Here is a 17,524-nt window from a genome sequence, read left to right as displayed (position 1 = left end):
CAGCCTCAACTCCATTTACCATTTGGAAGAAACAGCATGACACTCACCCACCAACAGATCAAGGCCGGAAGAAGTACAGTTATGTGTGAACCTAATCTATTCCTTACTCTACTGGAGAGTGCTGTACTATCTTCTTCTAAGTGGGATATTTGCAGTTATTTATCTCGATGTTGTATATCGTGATGTGACGGGAAATATTTGTGCCTAGGGCAGCACCAGCCCTTTTCCTCTTCCTTGCTTGACAACGATATGGCAGTTTTCCTGGGTAAACAATAAAAGGGATGTGTCCCTTGGCAGATGGGAGGATAAATGAGCTGCTAGAGGAAGAAAGAGGCAGTTTTCTCTGATAAGATCAATTACAAATTTCCTTATTCAACTATACTATTGATTTCTCTAACATTTGTGGAAAGAATCATGACCTTGAGATCTTGACGATTTTTACAGAGAGTCCTAACCAACAGAATCACATAATGTGACTTTACTCAAGTCAGGTTTGTTCATAGCTTGGTCTTGGCTAAACTAAGCAACCCACTTCACTGTCTGTTATCACCAGGGACCTGCAGGATCAGAGGAGGAATTGCAGACGGTTAGGCTAGGGTTACACAGCGAATGTGTCGCGTGACAAAAAGGGTATATCAACACTGCGACTTGTCGCACCAAAGTTGCACAATTTTAAAAAAAATTATTATATTCAATGGTGTCGAACTGCGACAAGTCACACAAAAATCCAACTTGGATGGATTTTTTGCGACTGTCGTGTTGCAGTCGTAGCGCAACATCATTGACTATCTTTACAATAAATGTCGTTGGCCATTCGGGTGAATGCCGTGCGACACATGTCGCTGTGTAGCCCTAACCTTAATATGCTTTGTATGAGTTTAACCATACTAGTGAAATATTTGCTATATTCGTGCCGTATCTTAGCTTTTTTTTTTTTGCCTTTATTTAATCTTACCCCACTAAATAGACCAACCAGTAAAGTTTGCCATAACATTGAATTTTATTAGAGAAGCCAAATCAAAAGTTATTGCATTTAAATAGACATTAGTAACACAATGGGGTGGATTAAGAGTCCGCTGCCGTTCAAACCATGGAAGCGCCTAATAATCCTACCCCTAGAATATGAGCAACTAATACAGAAGGTCACTACTATGTAATCTTGTGCTGTATAATTTTAGGGTGGATGTGGCTTTAGCACGATCAGGGTGCACAAGTAAACAGTGGAATACATCTGAATTTATTTTAAAACAAATATATTTAATACTGGTGAACAGAAAGGCACTTGGTGCATGAAAAAACAAAATCTCGACAGAATAAACAAAAAGTTGCACACTGGATCATAAAAGGATGTAGAATAGGAACATTTCCTTTGCGTCAACCAGTGAATGAAAGGGGTCAAATAGTAAATTTCAATCATTAGAGAAATCTCAACTAGTCCTCGTGAGTTGCTCATTACCATCTACATGTTGCAGCCTTTTCAGGCTACACTGGGCAGGCACTGGTTGGATCTGCCCAAGGGTGACCAAAAAGTTCAGCTTTCCTTGTAGAAGTAGACATCGGGGAGCTGAACCTTCATCCTAGACATCTAAGAGCAAGTCTGTGCTGGTGGCAATCTCATGAACGCACTGTGACAGCTGCTGTGTGGAGAGTAGATGTCTTCACTTGTGGTTGGACCTTCTGCATGGCTTCTGTGCTGCAGTAGTTGGGCGCCATCTTGGTGCACGTGCAGTAGGGAGAATTTGCTTCATTGCCAGAGAGGCCATGAACACTTGCAGGCGTCTCATGGATTGAAGGGGGATAAATAAAGTTGTGACAGAGTCCAAAGGCACGTGATGTGATAAGGAGTAGGATTATTCACTTGCTTTTGTTCCATTGTAATCTGCATCTCGTGATTCGGCATCCTCCTCAGTCCCATCGGCTATGTTATCTATAGCTCTTCTGTTCCCTGTGGATCGTCTAGGTGGGGCAAACCCTGATGGTTCATTTCCCCGCCTGTCAGAGGCAAGAAAAACTGTTAGACCTGTTTTCTATTGGCAGGTGAGCTGGTTACTTCATTTTTTCTGCTAGAAAATGGAAGATGTACAGAGTTAAGGACCAGTAGTCAAGAATATTTAAAGGGATGTCACATTTCTTCATGGGTTTTACGAATCATCAGAAAAAAAAAATGAAGTACTAATAAAATAATTAAAATGTGGATTTCATCTTGGACAAATCTGGTCACAAATGTTGTGGTGTAAAAAAAAAAAATTAAATCGTATTTAAAGGGATATTCAGTTTTCTGCAAATAAATGCCTACTGTATTGATTCTGCATTTGCAAGATTCTGCTGTCATCCGGGTTGGACCACTACACAACCCAAGTTCCAGAGATCAGGGGTCCCCTAGCAGTTGGCTAAAAAAATAAATAAAAATTAACCAAAGCGGCAAAGATGCCACACAGGGGCCCGGAGGAGCTGGTGGGGTGGAGATCAGAGGTGTGACAGGGCAGGGCTTAGCTGTGCAGAAAGGGCCCCCAGAAATGCCAAATCCGTCCTTGGCTATCACTGTTCACTTCAGGGGGGAATATACCCTGGTCAAGTGATGGACACAAAGGTGCACAGTTTGTTACAAGACACAGCTTCTGTCCTGCCGCTATGTGTACATCACATGACCAGGACTGTATATTTTTTTATATATATATATCTAGTAAACTGAGAAGTATAGATAGAGAAAGTATATTGTAAAATAACATAAGTTTTCACAAAACTGGAATTACCCCTTTATGCCCCATTTGGTAGGTCAGTGGTCATTATATCACTGACCAGGGTTGGAATTTTCTGGACCAGCTCAATAAGTAGGTGACTAGAGACTGAGATTCTGTCTGATCCAGTAGGGGGCAGACTTAGCATTCTGAAAAAGAAGTCCTCTTGATCAGATTATCCTACAAGGTGCTACTCTGACGACTACATGTTTGCACTAAGTATTACTATATAAATGAGAAAAAAGTCGTTGACCAGAGATTGATAGTTTTTTTCATGGTGGACATCACCTTTAAATATATGCATCTGTGACAGAGACAGATGAAGACACTGGACACATATCATACAGTATGCGATTATCCTATAATAAGAAGTGGATTAGTGTGGAACTGAAGGCACTTTTGACTGTGACCTTAGGTTATAATGATTTAGTTCTGGAAGTTGAAGCCACATCCCTGCATGCATTTTTGTCTTTGACAACAGTCATGTTACTGCAGACAAAGCCGCTTCCGATGCAGTTAATATGCAGTATTAGCAGGATGTCCTATCCTTGTGGCTTATACCAGGGATGCCCAACCTGCGGCCCTACAGATGTTGCAAAACTACAACTCCCAGCATGCCTGGACAACCTAGAGCTAAGGGAGCATGTTGGGAGTTTTAGTTTTGCAACAGTTGGAGGGCCGCGGGTTGGGCATCCCTGGCTTATACCAATGTCACTATAGCTGCCCGGATATTATATGTACATTAAAGGGCATCTGTCCGTAGATCTGTCCCTATGACACTGGCTGACCTGTTACATGTGCACTTGGCAGCTGAAGACATCTGTGTTGGTCCCATGTTCATGGGTCCACATTGCTGAAAAAAATGAACATAAGACCAACACAGATGCCTTCAGCTGCCAAGTGCACATGTAACAGGTCAGCCAGTGTCATAGGTACAAATCTGCTGACAAATGCCCTTTAAATCCAAAATCATAGCTATTTCTCAGATATTTTTATGTATAATTGTTTTAAAAGAATGGACTGGCCCCATGAACACCCTAGAGTAGTTTTAATAGATGAATACTGTATCATGGTTTCATGGTAAATCATATTTGACAATCGGGAAACCCCAAAAAATCATTATTGGGCCCCCATTGGGGTAAGGTCTACACACATTTCCTCTTGACCATACTGGATACTAATTTTCATTTTATTTTTTTATGTTCCATCACATGGCTGTTATACTTTGTGCAGTGCTTATAATGTATAATTAGCCATGAATGCTGGACATTGAAAGCTATAAGATTTTTCTTGTTGTATTAACCCCTTTTTTACTCCCAGTTTCTCAAAGCCATAACTTTTTTAATTTTTTGACTCACATAGCCGTAGGAGAGCTTGTTTTTTTGTGGGACAAGTTGTATTTTCTAATGGCGACATTTACAGTCGTATACAATATAGTGGGAAGTAAGAAAAAATTCCAAATGGTGTGGGGTTGTAAAAAAAATAAATACTAATATTCCGCCACAGTTTTACGGGTTTTGTTTTTATGGCGTTCCCTATGCAGTAAAACTGACAGTTTTTTTTCATTCTCCAGGTCAGTATGATTAAAACGATACCACATATGTATAGTTTTTGTTGCATTTTAATACTGAAAAAAATTAAAACTTTGGGAAAAAAAAATGTTTTTCTTTGTATCGCCGTATTCTAACCTCCATAACTTTTATTTTTAAGTGTACGGAGCTGTGCGGGGGGGCTCATTTTTTGCAGGGCAACCTGTACCTTTTATTGATACTATTTAAGTGTAGGACCTTTTGATCACTTTTTATTCAATTTTATGTGGGAGGTGAAGCAACCAAAAATGGCAAATCAGACATTTTGACTTTTTTCCATTTCGCTATCTTCCGTATGGGATAAATATTTTTATATTTTAATTGTACTGACGTTTTCGCAAGCGGCGATGCCCATGATGTAAATTTTTTTTATTTTATTGTTTATGTATTTTTATTTAGACTCTAATGCTATTTTATGAGCATTAGAGTCTATTAGAATTACACAGACAGGCTCTCCATAGGAACTAATGTTCACGTGCTTCCGGTCTTTAAACGTGGTTACATTTGACCACGACATCTGAGATGTTTAAAGTGTGCGATCGACATTATCGTCGATCGCAGACATTAGTCCCGGGTCCTGACCGCCAATGTAAATAGGATAGGATAGAATTGATCCTGCCGACAGGTGCTCTTTAATCTCTCATTTGGCACCTCTTGCTGGGAAACTGAATACTTGTTGCCAGGTTCCTCCTTTTTATATTAGGTATATTGGTTTTTAGAAAGACTCTGCCCTTTTAAAAAATTGGAGTACCCAGGGTATCTTAAAAATGTTATCCTGTAAATGAGAATAATCTTTACTCAAAAACAATGCCTTCCAAATATACAATAAAGTACAGTTAATGCTGACATGTAGTGCTTATTATCATGCATGATGGACACATTCCACATGACAATGGAGACGTGTGTTGAGTTAGTTAAGTGCGGTATACTGTTTACAATATGTCCATCTGGGTGGAGAACGTTAGTTTTTTAATTTGCTCAGTTGTCTCTTATGAATTAGATTGTATTCATAGATAGATGTCCAAGCCTTCAGATTTTGCAGGAAAAGTGTGGGAGTTTGAAGACACATTGCATGTTTCATCCTTTTCAATTCCATTTTGTTACATGTATTTTTTTACATTATATTTTACTCCTTTTCGTAGTCCAGACAATAGGTTACATGGTCTTTTAGAAAGAATTTGAGACAGTCAATGTGTCTTTAAAAGGAACAAGTAGAATAAGGTGGAAATACGCCCATCTAGGAGGAGCTGCAAAATTGAAGGCATTGGTACCTGCTTAGTCATTGCGTAGTATCCTGTGTTCCTCTGCAATAGAAAGTCTGGAGCTGTTATACCAGCACACCACAACAAGAGCACTTCACATCACCAACATAAGGATTGAAAAGTTCTGTTTCTAATCTGGGACATGGTTTTTGTAATATGAACCATTCAAAAAGTTAGAGTGTTCTAGTGACACGTCAGAAATTTGATCAGAGGAAGCCTGGGTCATGAGATCTCATACCGATTGCCACTGGCTCTAGGTGGCTTTTTTGGGCTCTCCTGGGAGAAATGAGCAAAGTGGTCTACAAGCTTTTAGAGAGTCTATGGTCCAAGTACCCAATGGTTCTGCTTCTCCCAGGAGAACTGAAAAAAAACCTGAGGAGCACCTCTGTGTCTACATGGCAGCAATCAGTGAGGGGATCATTACCTGAACCAAACTGATCAAAAACTATGATAATGTCACATTAACAATGCAGTCCTATCTGCTGGCCGCATGTTATAGAGCAGGAGGAGCTGAGCAGATTGACATATCATTTGTGGGTAAAGAATAAGTATAACCTTCTGTTTAAGAGTCCAGTAGGAGGTCCTTCTCAGTGACTGACAGCTGTCTCTGTATGTACACTCAAACATGGAAGGCTGTCAATCCCCGAGTAGAACCACCCACTGGACTCCTAAATAGAGTAAGAGCAGAGGTTTAACAGGGTTATACAAACTATATATCAATCTGCTAAGCGCCTCCTGCTCCATAACATGCTGCCTGAAGATCGTACTGCTTTTTCAATGTGATAGGTTCCCTTTAAGAAACAATGATGGGTTCTGAACAAGGAGGATACATTTTCAGATTGATTCTTCAGATTTTCATTGTCCTGAACCAACCATTTCTAATACAAGCTCCAAACAGTTGTCATCTACTTATTTCTATTTGAATAAAATATTGCAATGTTTGAGTATGTCCTGCACTCAAAACTTTCCCACCGGCTCTTCCTAAACAAATATTGTGGGTTTAATGAGGTCAATTAACAAGTGACACCAGTAGAATAGCTTCCTAGTTCCAAGTTAATCTTTGTATAATTTCACCCGTCCGGCATTCTTTGCCTCTTTTCCAGTGTAATGTCTTTTACCATACAAGGTAATGGAGATGACCAGATTGGCACAGCATACTGGCAGGCTCAGCTCCCCTGATAATGTGTTCTAATAGGGATGTGAGTGGTCAAAGTGTGGAGAAATAAACAAATGTGGCCTTAAATACCTCGCTGCTTCATCATCTAATACAGGAATAGTCATCCCTGCTCCCATATAAAGATAAAATATAATGTAAAGACATCATAGTTTGTATCTTCTGCAGGACACAAAGCAGGCACAGCCCTTACCAAAAGCTTAAAGAGCATGTGTCAGCATGATCAACCCTATTAAACCAGACATAATGCCTGCTGTTAGGGTTGACCATGCTGAGTGAAATGCCCCCTCTTTTGAAGCAATCAGTTACACAGTTTTGAGAAACCTGTACTTGTATTCATATGGCAATTGGGTGTTTGGAGCACTGAGGGACAGGCCTAGGCTCTCGGAGCACTACTTCACCACTGCCATTCCCCCTAAGCCACTCCCTCCCATTGAAAGACAGGGCCAGGCAGCCTCATTGTCGTCCTATCTGGCCCTGCAAGCTCGCACCTGCGCCAGCGAGAGTTCAATCTGCGCATGCACAGTTCAGATCTGATTAGCAGGGACAGCCACATGAGATCTACTGCATGTGCATCTATTGAACTCTTGCTGGCTCACGCGTGAGATGGCAGGGCCAGGCGTCCTCACTGTCTTCCTGCCGTACCCTGAAATCTCGCACCTGAGCTGGCGAGAGTTCAATCTGCTCATGTGCTTTTCAGATCTCATTAGCTGAGAAAGTTGATTGTGATCTACTGTACATGGGGTGATTGATGTCTTGCCCTCATTTTGATTCACTCGCCCGCCATACATATTCACCACTTGCAGCCAGTACATATAATGACCTTACCTGAGTTTGCTCTTAAGTCCGCTGAGCTCTCTGGTCAGCGTATCATTACTCTCAGTGGCCTCATCCAGCTCTCTCTGCAGTTTCCTGCGGGTAGCGTTGAGACGTTGGGTTTCTTCTTCAGCCTCCTCTACTTGCCGTTTTAGTTGCTTCTGTTTTAAATTGCCCTTTTCGGCCTGAAATTGATGAATTGATACATGAGAATTGAAACATAAATACCATAGATCTATGCCAGGTTTTTTGGCATAGAAAAATAAAACGCAAATTTGTCATAAGTACCATTTTATGACAAAATTTGTGACTTTTTAGCTTTTTTTTTCAAACACTTTCACAACTTTTTTTTTATTTTTAAAAAGGGTGGGAGGAGACAGGCCGTGGGTTCTTTCACTGGTGGGGTTTGACATGCTAGTCTTAGTAAATGACCCCCATTGTCCTTGTAAAAGTGATGATCGTAGCCCTGAACAGAAGCTGGAGCGCGTTAACCTTGAGATAGGGGAGGAACTGTAGTTTTTCTAGCCTGGGCAGTCGCAGACCTTACCACCAAGCAAACCAAGCAAATGCTTGGAGCCCCAGAGATGAGGGGACCCCCTGCTGGCCACAAGCGGTTGACTGAAAAGAATGAATAAAGGGGCGGACATTCTGCTTGTGCAGCGGGCGAAGAGGGGAAGTGCTCAGGCTGCATTGCTAAACTTAAGAGTGGGCTTATGTAGTGGGCTTAGCAGGGTGACAGGTTGGGGGCTTAGAGGTGCGACAGGGGCCTCCAGTCATAAATTTGTTTGGGGCCCCTAGAAATGCCCAGTCCAACCCTGAGCCTGGGTGGAAGCCATTTAGGGGACTAACAGGTTAGAGTCCAATCTTACTTCATACCTGATCTCTTGGACCTGTCATCTATCCTGCTGGATTTAGTAAATAATTCTATTCCCCATAATATAACAATAATATGACAATTCGTCTGTTATTCCTCCAGGAAATGTATGAACATGACAACTAGGTGTTACAGTTGGGAGTTTGTCTGACACTGTCCAATGATTGGGTCGCACCTCTTTGATAAGGAGAATAGTAACAACCAGTAGTCAGTTTATTCATAAATATTCAGGAGGAATAACAGAGGGAACAGCACAATGCAGCCTTCTAAGAAAAGATGCTCCAGAATTGCTTTGCAAAATTTCACAGCATGATTATTTACTAAAACAAGCAAGTCAGGAAATGTGACAGGTCTCCTTTAAAGGTTTATTTTAAGGTGTTGAAGTGGGTTTACCTGGTCCTTGTACTGCTCGGCCTGCTTTCTTTCATCTTCAACTTGCAGAAGAGCTTCTTTAAGCTTTTTGTCTTTTTGTTTTAATGATTTCAATGACGCCTGTTTGTCTCTGAAATTTACAAAGTGAACAACTATGGTAAATGTGCGTGACACTGATTTGGATGAGAAATGTCAGAGGCTACTGTTACAGCTTTAGCCCACTTGGTGGTGCTGTTGTGAGATGAACTACAAGGATGGAGTCTTGAGCAGCAGGACTACTTTATGCAGGTACTTTAAATATATGTGCCATCATCTGTGTATCATAAAAAGTAAGGGAACAGAGATCCTTCAAGATAAAGTGCATACCTGGCTTCCTGTTCTGACTGTTCCTCAAGCTGTGAGATCTTAGCTTCCAATGCAGAGATAGTGGACTTGAATTTGGACTTGACAGAGACCTCCATCTCTTGCAATTTGCTCTTGAGTTCCTTGTTCTGCCTCTCCAGCTGCTGGCGTGCATTCTCGTTCTTCTGTGAAGTGCTGCGCTCAGCAGCCAGTTCATTTGTAAGTTGTTCTGCCTGAAAGCAAAGATGCACAAAATCTATAAAGGCCAGTCCCGCTAGTGTATAATGTCTGCCATTGTCCTGATACCTACCTGCTGCACGGCTTTCCTCATTCTGTCACTCATGCCCTCGATGTTGCCCTGTTCTTCCTCCAATTCCTCTTCCAGCTGTGCAATTCTGGCTTCCAGGCGACGCTTGTCATCCAGGAGGGAGGATCTATTGTAATTATGTAAATGATTGTGATATACTATATTATGACAAATATTTAACAAAGGTGGTACAACCTACAGCTTTTCTACAACACCCATGTTGCCCTGACATATAGTGAGACAGGGAGTTGTAGTCTAACAACAGCTGTCAAGACACAGGTGGTCTCGCCGCTCAGATAATAAACCTAGTAGGGCTTCCTTCATATATAGGGGGAGATTTATCAAGATTCAACTTTCTGGTGTACAAAAGTCCATGCCTCGCCCAATTTTTAGAAGTGTCAAGAGTAATGGAAAGAGGGGAAAAAGTTGGAAATGTTGGTGCAAATAAAAAGTGGGTGAGGTGTGGACAGTACCTCTTTGGCTCGGCAAATTTAACAATATGGCATACATTACACCTGAAATCTACTCCAGCTAGGAGTAGATCCCAGATGTGGTGCACAGGCAGCACGAGATGTGCCAAAATTATTAAAAGGTGTATCTGACACCAGCCCAGTACATATTAAGCTTGGCTTTTTGTGCCAATACTTTGTGTTATATTTATAAACAAAGACCCTTTTTGGCCCAGAACATATTTGTAAATATTAATAACCAATAGCCAAAGGCTATAAAGTAAAATTTTTAAGCCTATTATTTATTTGTTAAAATATAACTTTTATTATGGTCCTGTTTAAAATAAAATAAACAGAAAACGACGCAAATAAACACACATCGTTTTCTGTTTATTTTATTTTAAACAGGACCATAATAAAAGTTATATTTTAACAAATAAATAATAAGCCAAAAACTGAACTTTATAGCCCTATACTATGTGTTAAACCGCCATAGCTCCACTTTGCCATAATATGTGCAGCTAGTGATATATATGGACAATGGAATAGTGCACTCAGTTTTGCATTACTTCTGTGCTGTGACATCACCGATTCCTTTCCATACATCACCATGCATATTATCATACCAGTGATATCGCTGTGAGCCTTCTTTAAGACATCATTGTGCACATTATTCCTGTGCTATAACTTCACTGTGTATGTTATCCCACCACTGTGACATCACTGTGTGCATGATGCTTGTGTATTTTAAAAACCAACAAAATCATAAGCTTCTCATATTCATGCTATCAAAACTGGTCATGGTGGTTTGGGATCCCATAGGTCTTTGTTACACCACTGGTGTCTCTGTGACTACTTACTTTCCTGATGCACTTCCTGCAAGTTCTTCTGCAAGCTCCTCTTTCTCCATCTCGGCTTGTTTTTTCGCCCTCTCAGCAGCAGCCAAATCCTTCGAGAGTAAGCATAATTTATTAGGTTTTGGTGCCATTTGGTTTCATTTTTCTTTCTATGCAAAAATCTTATATGTCACCTCTTGTAGTTGGATGAGTTCAGCTTCTAAGCTCTTGGCTTTCTTCTCATTCTCTCTAGCAGTCGTAAAGATCTCCTCTCGCGCAGCACGAGCTTCATCAAGATCTCGCTGGAAGTCTTTCGTCTGAGCCTGAAGTGTGGATACATATATTTTTAATTATGTTACATAGATTATAAAACATATTCTCTTCCTAACCAACAAAGGCTCATAAAAGGTCAGGTGCATGTTAAGTGCCCTTGCGTTCTAAGTTTTAGTAGGCTCTTTCCAACACCACCGTGGGCAATAAGGTCCATTTGGTTCCTAGTCTGCAAATGTGTTTGTGTTTACTAGTTACATCAACTGCCTGGCATGTTTCTTGACTCTATATAATTGTCTGCTGCCAATCCTGATCTCTGCCTAATCTTTACTTATGACTAAACTCTGCCTGCTGCAAATATTACTCCATCTGACTATGAATTGTGCTTACTTTTCCTGTTCCACAGTTGGAAATCCCCTGCCTGTCTGTTGCTGATGGACACTACTCATGAGAGTCGACCTGTGGATTCCCTGTGGGTTAAGGGTGAAGAACGCACAATGACTTAGACTCTACTCCCTGGTTTGGTCCTACATCACATCCACTGGTAACTTAGTGGGCCCGTGACTCATTGTTGACCACTTTTACAGATACCAAGAGAAACCTGTGTGTACAGGTGTGTATTTTATGTAATGCTACAAAATAGTTGAGTATGAATATGACTCTTGTTTGTCAGGAATGTTCTATGCTGACCTGAAGCTTCCTTAGTTGTTTGATAGCTTCATCCCGGCCTTTGTTGGCAAAGTCAACTTGTCCTTCTAAGTCTTTGAGGTCAACTTCTAATTTCTTCTTGGCTGCAGCTGCCAATGTCCTCTGTTTCCGTTCATCTTCCAGTTCTGTTTCATACTCATGAACCTTAGAAAGTGAGAACAAACAGTCAATGAAGACCATCCTATTGCTTAGATAGAAAAGCAAATTATTTTATTATCATATATTATACCCATAATCTCTTACATTCGTTATATTTGAAGTTTCATTTCATCCATAGTGTGTATTTGATAGTGATAATTTTTATAATTTACCTGTTTGACTAGCTGCCTCCTCTTCTCCTCATTCTGCTCATCTCTTGCTTGTAAATCTCTTTCGAACTGTGCTTTAAGGGCTTGCATGTTGACTTCAAGTCTAAGTTTGGCATCTTCTGTTGCTTGAAGCTCATCTTCCAACTCTTCCAGCTGTGTCTTCATCTCTTCAACTTGTTGTTCAAGGGTTCGTTTCGATTTCTCCAAATCATGGACCTTAGTAGAGAAAACACATTTTGGTCATTTACTTTCACATTGTTTCACTTTGTATGTTATTTGAGGCCTGATATAATCTGACAACATTTCAGACGTTCTTTTGCTGATAGTAACTTATCAGAAGTGATGTACATTTTAATTCAGCAATTTATGTTACTTACATTCTTGCCTACATCATCCTTGGAGCTGACCAAGTCTTCCATTTCAGTCTTAAGTAGTTTATTAACCCTCTCAAGTTCTTCCTTGGATTGTAATGCTTCATCAAGCGCTCTGGCAAGTGATAGGGCCTTGGTTTCTTTTTCTCTGGCTTCTGCCTCAGCTCTGTCTCTCTCATCCGCATATTTTGAAGATATGTTTTTCTCCTCTGCCAACATCTGCCGACATAACATGAACAGGTCATTCAACTATCTATAAAATTATGATATAATATAGATGCCAGTCTGATAGATTGTCACAAACCTGGTCGAATTTCTTCTGTTTCTTCTCCAAGTTGGACACAAGCTGGCGCTGATTGTCCAAGTCAACTACTAAGTCATCAAGCTCCTGCTGAAGGCGATTCTTGGTCTTCTCCAGTTTGTCATAAGCAGAAGCTTTCTCCTCAAACTGTTGTGTCATGGACTCAACATCTCTCTGGAACTTTTTCTTGCCTTCTTCCAATGATTCTATAGTGGAAGTAAATTCTTGCAGTTTTCTCTTGGAGTCTGAGAGCTGAAATAGGAAATTTTATTCAGGGAGCTCACTAATGGGCAAAACCTTGGCATTCCATATGTCATTTATATACTTTGATTCATCAGCAATATAAGACACATTTACAGTATGGGGCACATTTGTTAAGACCGGCGTTTTAGAAGCTAGTCTTAATAAAGCCCCAAGCTGACGGAGGATCCGCCGAAGTTATGAAGAGGCGCGGGGCTCTCCATAACTTTGGCGCATCCAGCACCAGTTCTAAATGTAAGACAGCTTCTTGTAAATCAGAAGTGCCTGCCCCCTTCCCCGCCCACTTATTAAGACCTGGCATGAGCAGGGTGAAGTCACAAATTTCAGCGCAACTAGCTGTTGTGCTGCAATCTGCACCTGAAATATACCTAATTTTGGCATATTTCAGAATGATAAATGACCCCCTTTGAGTTTATATGAAAGTACATGTGCTCCTTACTCTTACTTTCAATCAAGTATCCAGTCATACAAAAATCTAATGATCCATGCTGTTGCCTCTTGAAAAAAAAACATGGTTAAAAGGCTTATATTGTACAGAACAATTACCTGGATATTCAGCGTGGAGATGTGACGTTCAAGGTTTTGCTTGGCCTCTGCTTCCTCATCTAGTTGTTCTTGGAGACTATTCTTCTCATCTTCTACTTGGCGGAGCTTGGTGGCCACATTCAATTTCTGGCGAGTCTCTTCTGCTAGCAACTCCTACAAAATCAAGTCTGTTAATTTACGTCTACATAAAAGAATGACTGAAAATAAAATGAGGGACCTAGTAAGAATTTATCGCTTGCCTGACTGTCCTGAAGCTGTGCTGACAAGCTTGCAACATCCTTGGAAAATTTGATGGATTTTGTCTCTGCTTCGCTGAGTAGGACAGTGACATTTTCCAGTTCCACCTACAGATATAAGAAAACTTTGAGTAAAGCAGCAGTTATAACCATAAAGTGTGACATCTAAAGTAATGTCCAAATATGGTGGCATTTGGTACCTGTACTCTATGGGATTTTTCTGCCAGCTCCGTTCTAGCCCGTTCTCCTTCAGTATACTTAGACTGGAGCTCTTGCAACTGAACTTCAAGCTTTTTCTTTTTATGCTCTACATCTTGTTTGGCCTGATTGAGTGATCGTATCTCTATCGTGAACTCTGAGTTCTCCTTCTCCAAACCTTGTTTGCTCTTTTCCAAGTTGACTTTAACCTAAATTTTGGAAAGATATTACATCATTGAGCTAATACATATTTTTCTGATTTCATGCTAATAATGAATACCAGTAATTTTTACCCTTTTAACTTGTTCCAGTTGCTCTGTTATCTCTTCCACAGCTTGAGTATGCTTCTGTCTCATCTCTTGGACCTGGGCTTCATGTGTTCTTGTCTCCTCTTCCAATGCCCTCTTAAGTACTGTGACCTCCTGTTCTCTCTTCGCTCTGTGATGGAGTAGGTACATTGTGAGGCCTTATATACACAACATACTATAAGTCTAAGAGTAAGGGTATATTCCACTAATAGAACTTTATAGCATATATCTAGGATGTGCCTCAAATGTCTCATTGGGCCCCACAAAGCCAGCTGTTAATTTAAACATAGTAGAATCCAGCTGCTAAGGAATGAGAGTTGGAGGAGTCAGTGGCACTCTCCATTATCCGTTAATTTATTTAATTGTAATTTGTTAAAACCACCCTATGCTAGTTGTTTGCAAGGTGTACATAATGCTAAGGACCATGAAGATGCAGTCTGCCCTTTGTGCTGCCCTCTTAAAGGTTGTTGCATTCATCAATGTTATTTCATTTTTGAGTCTTATGGTTTCATCTTCTCTCTCTTATGTCTCAGTTGCATTTTGAAATAGATCATGTGTGTTGGGATTCTGTGGTGCACTCACCGGAGCTCTTGTTGTGTTGCTGTGCTGTCCAGTGTGTCTTCCAGCTCTGTCTTCAGTGCTTCCAACTCTTCACCTAAGTCTCTCTTTTGCTTCTCTGCTTTGTTTCTTGCTGCTCTTTCTGATTCCAAGTCTTCTTGAAGGTCAGAGATATGTGCTTCCAACTCTCTGATTTTTTTCAAAGCATTATTTTTCTGGGCAGTTTCATCTTCCAACCTTCAAGTGGTAAAATTGGAGACAAATTGGAAACAATGAGTTTGTCAAGTACAGCAGTAAAGAGACATCTCTGTCCTAAATAATTCTAATAGTGCAATTTACAGTTACAATGTTTAGCATCTGCAGATCTAGAATTCTATAGAAGCCTGCATACTGGAAACTTTCACTGTTCTGTAGTTATTTTACTATTACACAGGGCCGTCTTTAACGCGGGGCAAAAGTGGCAGCTGCCCCGGGCCCAGTTGCTCCTGGGGGGCCCAAGGCAGCTGCCTCTTGAACCCTGCTGGCCACTGGTGACGTGGGGGACCGCGGCAGGGCACAGGGACATGAGCGCTTCCATTGTGGATGCGCTCATCTCCATAGTCATCTGTATCGCCGTCCTCAGGACAGGGATACAGATGGAAGTGCTGCGGCAGGGCAGTGGAGAGGCGTCTCCCTTCCCCGTTCCTCTGATAGGCTGCAGGCCTAGTGCCTGCAGCCTATCAGAGGCCGGTGCTGGCCTGAGCCGTACAGCGCGGGACACAGGCCGCAAGATGCCTGCATCGCATCGCTGCCAGCCTGATGGAGGTAAGTATAAGTGTTTATTTTTTTTATATGGTACTACTACTGGCACATGATTAGGGGGCATCTATGGGGGCACTTGTTACTGGCACATGATTGGGGGGCATCTATGGGGGCACTTGTTACTGGCACATGACTGGGGGGCATCTATGGGGGCACTTGTTACTGGCACATGATTGGGGGGCATCTATGGGGGCACTTGTTACTGGCACATGATTGGGGGCATCTATGGGGGCACTTGTTACTGGCACTGACTGGGGGGCATCTATGGGGGCACTTGTTACTGGCACTGACTGGGGGGCATCTATGGGGGCACTTGTTACTGGCACATGACTGGGGGGCATCTATGGGGGCACTTGTTACTGGCACTGACTGGGGGGCATCTATGGGGGCACTTGTTACTGGCACTGACTGGGGGGCATCTATGGGGGCACTTGTTACTGGCACTGACTGGGGGGCATCTATGGGGGCACATCTTACTGGCACATTATTGGGGGGCACTGTGGGGGCATCTATGGGGCACCTCTTACTGGCACATTATTGGCAACACTTTTTACTGGCACATTATTGGGTGGCACTATGGGGGCACTTCTTACTGCCACATTATTGGGGGCCCTATGGAGGCCACAAAGAAGGGGTATTTTATATGGGGGAAGGGGGGAGAGGAACACTATGGGGGTTTCTACTGAGGCCACAAAGAAGGGGTATTTTATGTGGGGGGTGCTCTGTATAGGGGTATTTTATACTGGGGCACATTATGGTGGGTACTATGGGAAAGGGTAGAGAGGAGTACTATGGGCTCATCTATGGGGGGCACTAAGAACAGGTATTTTATACTTGCAAATTATGGGGGACACTGAGGGAACTATATATGGGGCATTTTATACTGGTACATTATGGGGGCACTAGGAAGAAGGGGGGAGAGGAGCACTATGGGGCATTTACTGGGGGCACTATATAGGGGTATTTTATACTGGCACATTATGGGGGCACTATAGGGACATGAGCTCAACTGGGGGCATTAAAAGGTGGTATTTTTTGCACTGCCACATAAGGAGCATTATTTTTACTGGGGGCATTATGATGGGATTTATTACTACTGGGGGTCTATGGGGAACATGATTACTACTATGGGAGCATTATTACTTCTGGGGCACAGTGGGGACATGTTGGGGGTACTGTAGGAGCACTATTACTACCATGTGTGCTCTAGCAGAGAATTATTCCTATTGGTGGGACTTTTGGGAGCACTATTACTGTGGGGGCACCTTGGCACAGTATCAGCTTACCACAATTATTCATGGTATTTGCTGGGCTCATTTATTTTAGGGCACTGTGTGCCAATAATTATTGAAGGGCACTATCTGCATGGTACTACTATTATCAGGGGGTTTATCTGTTTCTGCAGTACAGTATTGGGGAGCACAGCTGTCCAGAAGATGTCCAGAAGATGGGCGAATGATGGAAAAGTAGTAAACTAAGATTTTGTTTGTCAAACTGCAGAGACGAGAAATGGCTGAAAAATGGTGGTCTGGTCTGAAAGGAGAAGATGAGGAAAGAGAACATCTACATCAAAGAGACATCACTGGATGTAAGAGGTATGTGGTGCTGTATTACCCTGTATGTAGGGGTTAGTAGTACAGTACTATCTGCACATTGTAAAAAAAAAAAGTAATCTGCAAAATACTATATATTTGTGTCCGAAGTTGTGCTTTTTTAAGTTTTAGAATAATGATACAGCCATTTTATTTTATACTTTTGTGCCGATTCTTTTTTTTCTCTCTATATTAAGGGACACTATAGTCACCAGAACCACAACAGCTAAACGTAGTAGTTCTGGTGTCTATAGCATGTCTCTGCAAGCTGTTTACTGTAAATACTGCCTTTTCAGAAAAAAAGGCA

General features: G+C 41.6%; 1 protein-coding gene across 3 annotated transcripts in view; it reads right to left on the bottom strand.

Moving 5' to 3' along the window:
* Positions 1–978: 978 nt before the first annotated feature.
* The window catches only part of MYH11 (myosin heavy chain 11), a 90,011-nt gene continuing 73,465 nt past the window's right edge, over positions 979–17,524 (bottom strand). For 2 of the 3 annotated variants that reach the window (XM_040441632.1, XM_040441634.1), the window contains 16 exons: positions 14,849–15,061; positions 14,252–14,396; positions 13,961–14,167; positions 13,764–13,868; positions 13,525–13,677; positions 12,721–12,969; positions 12,423–12,635; positions 12,049–12,261; positions 11,720–11,881; positions 10,954–11,082; positions 10,784–10,872; positions 9,478–9,601; positions 9,192–9,400; positions 8,847–8,955; positions 7,592–7,764; positions 979–1,992 (listed from right to left, as the gene is read on the bottom strand). In XM_040441632.1, coding sequence (XP_040297566.1) covers positions 1,851–1,992; positions 7,592–7,764; positions 8,847–8,955; positions 9,192–9,400; positions 9,478–9,601; positions 10,784–10,872; positions 10,954–11,082; positions 11,720–11,881; positions 12,049–12,261; positions 12,423–12,635; positions 12,721–12,969; positions 13,525–13,677; positions 13,764–13,868; positions 13,961–14,167; positions 14,252–14,396; positions 14,849–15,061 — 2,635 coding nt within the window. In that variant the 3' untranslated portion in view covers positions 979–1,850. Of the gene's footprint in view, positions 1,993–5,598; positions 5,632–7,591; positions 7,765–8,846; positions 8,956–9,191; positions 9,401–9,477; positions 9,602–10,783; positions 10,873–10,953; positions 11,083–11,719; positions 11,882–12,048; positions 12,262–12,422; positions 12,636–12,720; positions 12,970–13,524; positions 13,678–13,763; positions 13,869–13,960; positions 14,168–14,251; positions 14,397–14,848; positions 15,062–17,524 lie in introns of all 3 variants that reach the window. The other variant, XM_040441635.1, reaches the window with a different exon arrangement.

Source organism: Bufo bufo, chromosome 7 (assembly GCF_905171765.1).
Source record: "Bufo bufo chromosome 7, aBufBuf1.1, whole genome shotgun sequence".
NCBI classification, from domain to species: domain Eukaryota; kingdom Metazoa; phylum Chordata; class Amphibia; order Anura; family Bufonidae; genus Bufo; species Bufo bufo.
This window is presented reverse-complemented; position numbering and strand designations above follow the sequence as displayed.